This window comes from Poecilia reticulata, linkage group LG3, assembly GCF_000633615.1.
Source record: "Poecilia reticulata strain Guanapo linkage group LG3, Guppy_female_1.0+MT, whole genome shotgun sequence".
NCBI classification, from domain to species: Eukaryota; Metazoa; Chordata; class Actinopteri; order Cyprinodontiformes; family Poeciliidae; genus Poecilia; species Poecilia reticulata.
The window spans coordinates 13,280,850-13,283,407 of NC_024333.1; the positions used below are offsets into that span (position 1 = coordinate 13,280,850).

General features: G+C 35.5%; 1 protein-coding gene across 3 annotated transcripts in view; it reads left to right on the forward strand.

Moving 5' to 3' along the window:
- efl1 (elongation factor like GTPase 1) overlaps window positions 1-2,267 on the forward strand; it is a 42,003-nt gene extending 39,736 nt beyond the window's left edge. For 2 of the 3 annotated variants that reach the window (XM_008405089.2, XM_008405091.2), the window contains exons 22-23: window positions 969-1,153; window positions 1,848-2,267. In XM_008405089.2, the coding sequence (XP_008403311.1) occupies window positions 969-1,153; window positions 1,848-2,036 (374 nt within the window). In that variant the 3' untranslated portion in view covers window positions 2,037-2,267. Of the gene's footprint in view, window positions 1-968; window positions 1,154-1,847 lie in introns of those variants that run through there. The other variant, XM_008405092.2, reaches the window with a different exon arrangement.
- Window positions 2,268-2,558: the final 291 nt, after the last annotated feature.

Here is a 2,558-nt window from a genome sequence, read left to right on the forward strand (position 1 = left end):
TTTTGCAGGTGTTTAGAGTTACTTTGTTGATTCAGATGATGAGGTTAACGGCTCGTTCAGAGAACCTTTTCATGATATGCTCATTTTTTGAGACATTTTGGGTTTTCATGAGCTGTTTGCCAAAATCATCAGTATTAAAACAATAAAAGACATGAAATATTTCAGTTGGTGTGCAATGAATCTAAAATATATGACAGTTGAATTTTTATCATTACATTATGGAAAATAATGAACTTTATCACAATATGCTAATTTTTTGAGAAGGACCTATAGTTTCAAGCTTTTAAGAACTGTTTCATCATTTAGGCCTATCTGAAAAACGCTTTGTTCCATTATTTCTTTATTTACTGTATAGGGCCTCCTCAGCCTCCTGCTATGATTAACGAGCAAAAGCAGCTGCTGTGGTTGATCTGATTGTTTGCAGAGATTGAATGAAGCGTAAAACACTTTTCCTACCACAAAATTAATGTTTATATTTAAATTTTTTGTATGAAGTCAACTCAGAATATTTCTGTTATTTTTATAAGTAGTAAAAATGCTCTTTTTGAAACCAGAAAACTCTCCATGAGAGCTTTTTATTTTGAGTACGTCAAGAACCTCCTCCTGAGAAACTATTCTGGCATTCATGATTTTTGGATGCAAACGTAGCCATGGCAACATGTGTATAGTGACAAAGTATAAACTCTAGATCTAATTCTTAAACCTATTTGCTTAGTTTCCTTTGATTAACACCAACAGGAACGTTATAAGCCTAGTCTGTTTTACACTCTGCCATCACTTTTCTTACTTCCCCACTGCAATGTAATGTGTTTTACTGGTTTCTTGTTTTATTTTCCTGTTAATCATGTAGAGAACTTTAAATTGCCTTGTTGCTGAAATTGTTGCGTAAATAAAATTGCCATGCTTTTTTTTTTGGATGATGTCAGCAGTTGCTGCCCTGACTTTGCATGTTGTTTCTCCTTCATAAGGCCGGGTTTATGGTGTACTTGGAAAGCGAGAAGGTCGAGTCCTCCATGAAGAGATGAAAGAAGGGACAGATATGTTTATCATCACAGCTGTTCTTCCTGTTGCTGAGAGCTTCGGGTTTGCTGATGAGATCCGCAAGAGGACAAGTGGACTGGCCAGTCCACAGCTGGTTTTCAGCCACTGGGAGGTGCATTTTTAGTCATTCTTTTATGAAAAGAATTTGTTTTTCCTCTGCTATAAAAGCCATGTGATCATTATTCGATCATTTTTATACAGTACCAAGAAAAAGTATTCATATCCCTTTTTCCCCACACTTTTTGCCAATTGAGAATTATTTTAAAACTCATTTGATTAATTTTCTCAAAAAGGGTTCAACACAAACTAGCTGAGAGTATCAAAGTTAAAAACACGTTTTTAGAGATTTTGTAAATTTATGGAAGCATTTGTTCTGAGAGTCGAAATAGAACTTAGGTGTTGACTTTAAACTCATATTGAAGTTGTTTTGCACATTTGTGGGAGTCCATGGGAGTTGAGAATGGCGGGCCTCCAGGCTTATAATACACTGTTGGAAACCCTGACACAGTTTGAACCCATTTAAAAGGAACCAGTTGGTAGTAACTACAATTTCTCCTGCTCTGCTGATGTTTGCCTTACATGTTTCAAATTACCTCTAAACAAATAAATGATCAAAGGTGTACATAAAATTATCCTGTTGCTTTTTTATTCAGAATACATCTTTATGGGCAAAAGTAAAATTTAGGAATGTTTGTACAGTAATGCATGTTCTATAAATGAGGTTTGTTTTGCAATTGTCAGAAAAAAAATTATTTTTGTATACACATGGAGATATGGTGACTCTGCCTGTTATGTTTGCAAACCAGGTGATCAGCAGTGACCCATACTGGGTTCCTACCACAGAAGAAGAATACCTGCATTTTGGAGAGAAGGCAGACTCTGTGAACCAGGCCCTGAAATACATGAACGCTGTCCGTCGACGGAAAGGTCTTTTTGTGGAAGAGAAGATCGTTGAGCATGCAGAGAAACAGAGGACACTTAGCAAGAACAAGTAGAGGAGATATCCGTCTGTCCTATCCCGCTGTATCTCTCTGATAATGTTGACCTCAAGTCAATTCAGCAACATTTTGTGTTGGACTATACTCTGCCACGAGTCTTTAATGCCATCATGCAATTGTCCTTGGAGCTCACATATTGCATAGCAGCAACAGCACACTTCCTCAAGTTTCTAATTCAATGAGATTAAATGACAAAATATTATGAATAAAGTCTATTTAAAAAGAAAACAGTGTTTTGTTCACTATAAAGGTAAATAAATGTAAATGCCAAAAGTTGGTATTAGTTTCAATCATCAATCAAATTTTATTTGTATAACACATTTCAGCAGCAAGGCATTTCAAAGTGCTTTACATCATTACAAACACAAAAACACAGTCATGCAACAGAATCAACAAAAAACTTTACATTAAGTTAAGTGCCATCATTAAATTTGTGATTACGTTTCAAAGACAACTCTAAACAGGTGGATTTTTAGTCGAAATTTGAAGGCACTCTGTTTCAGCTGTTTTACATTTTTC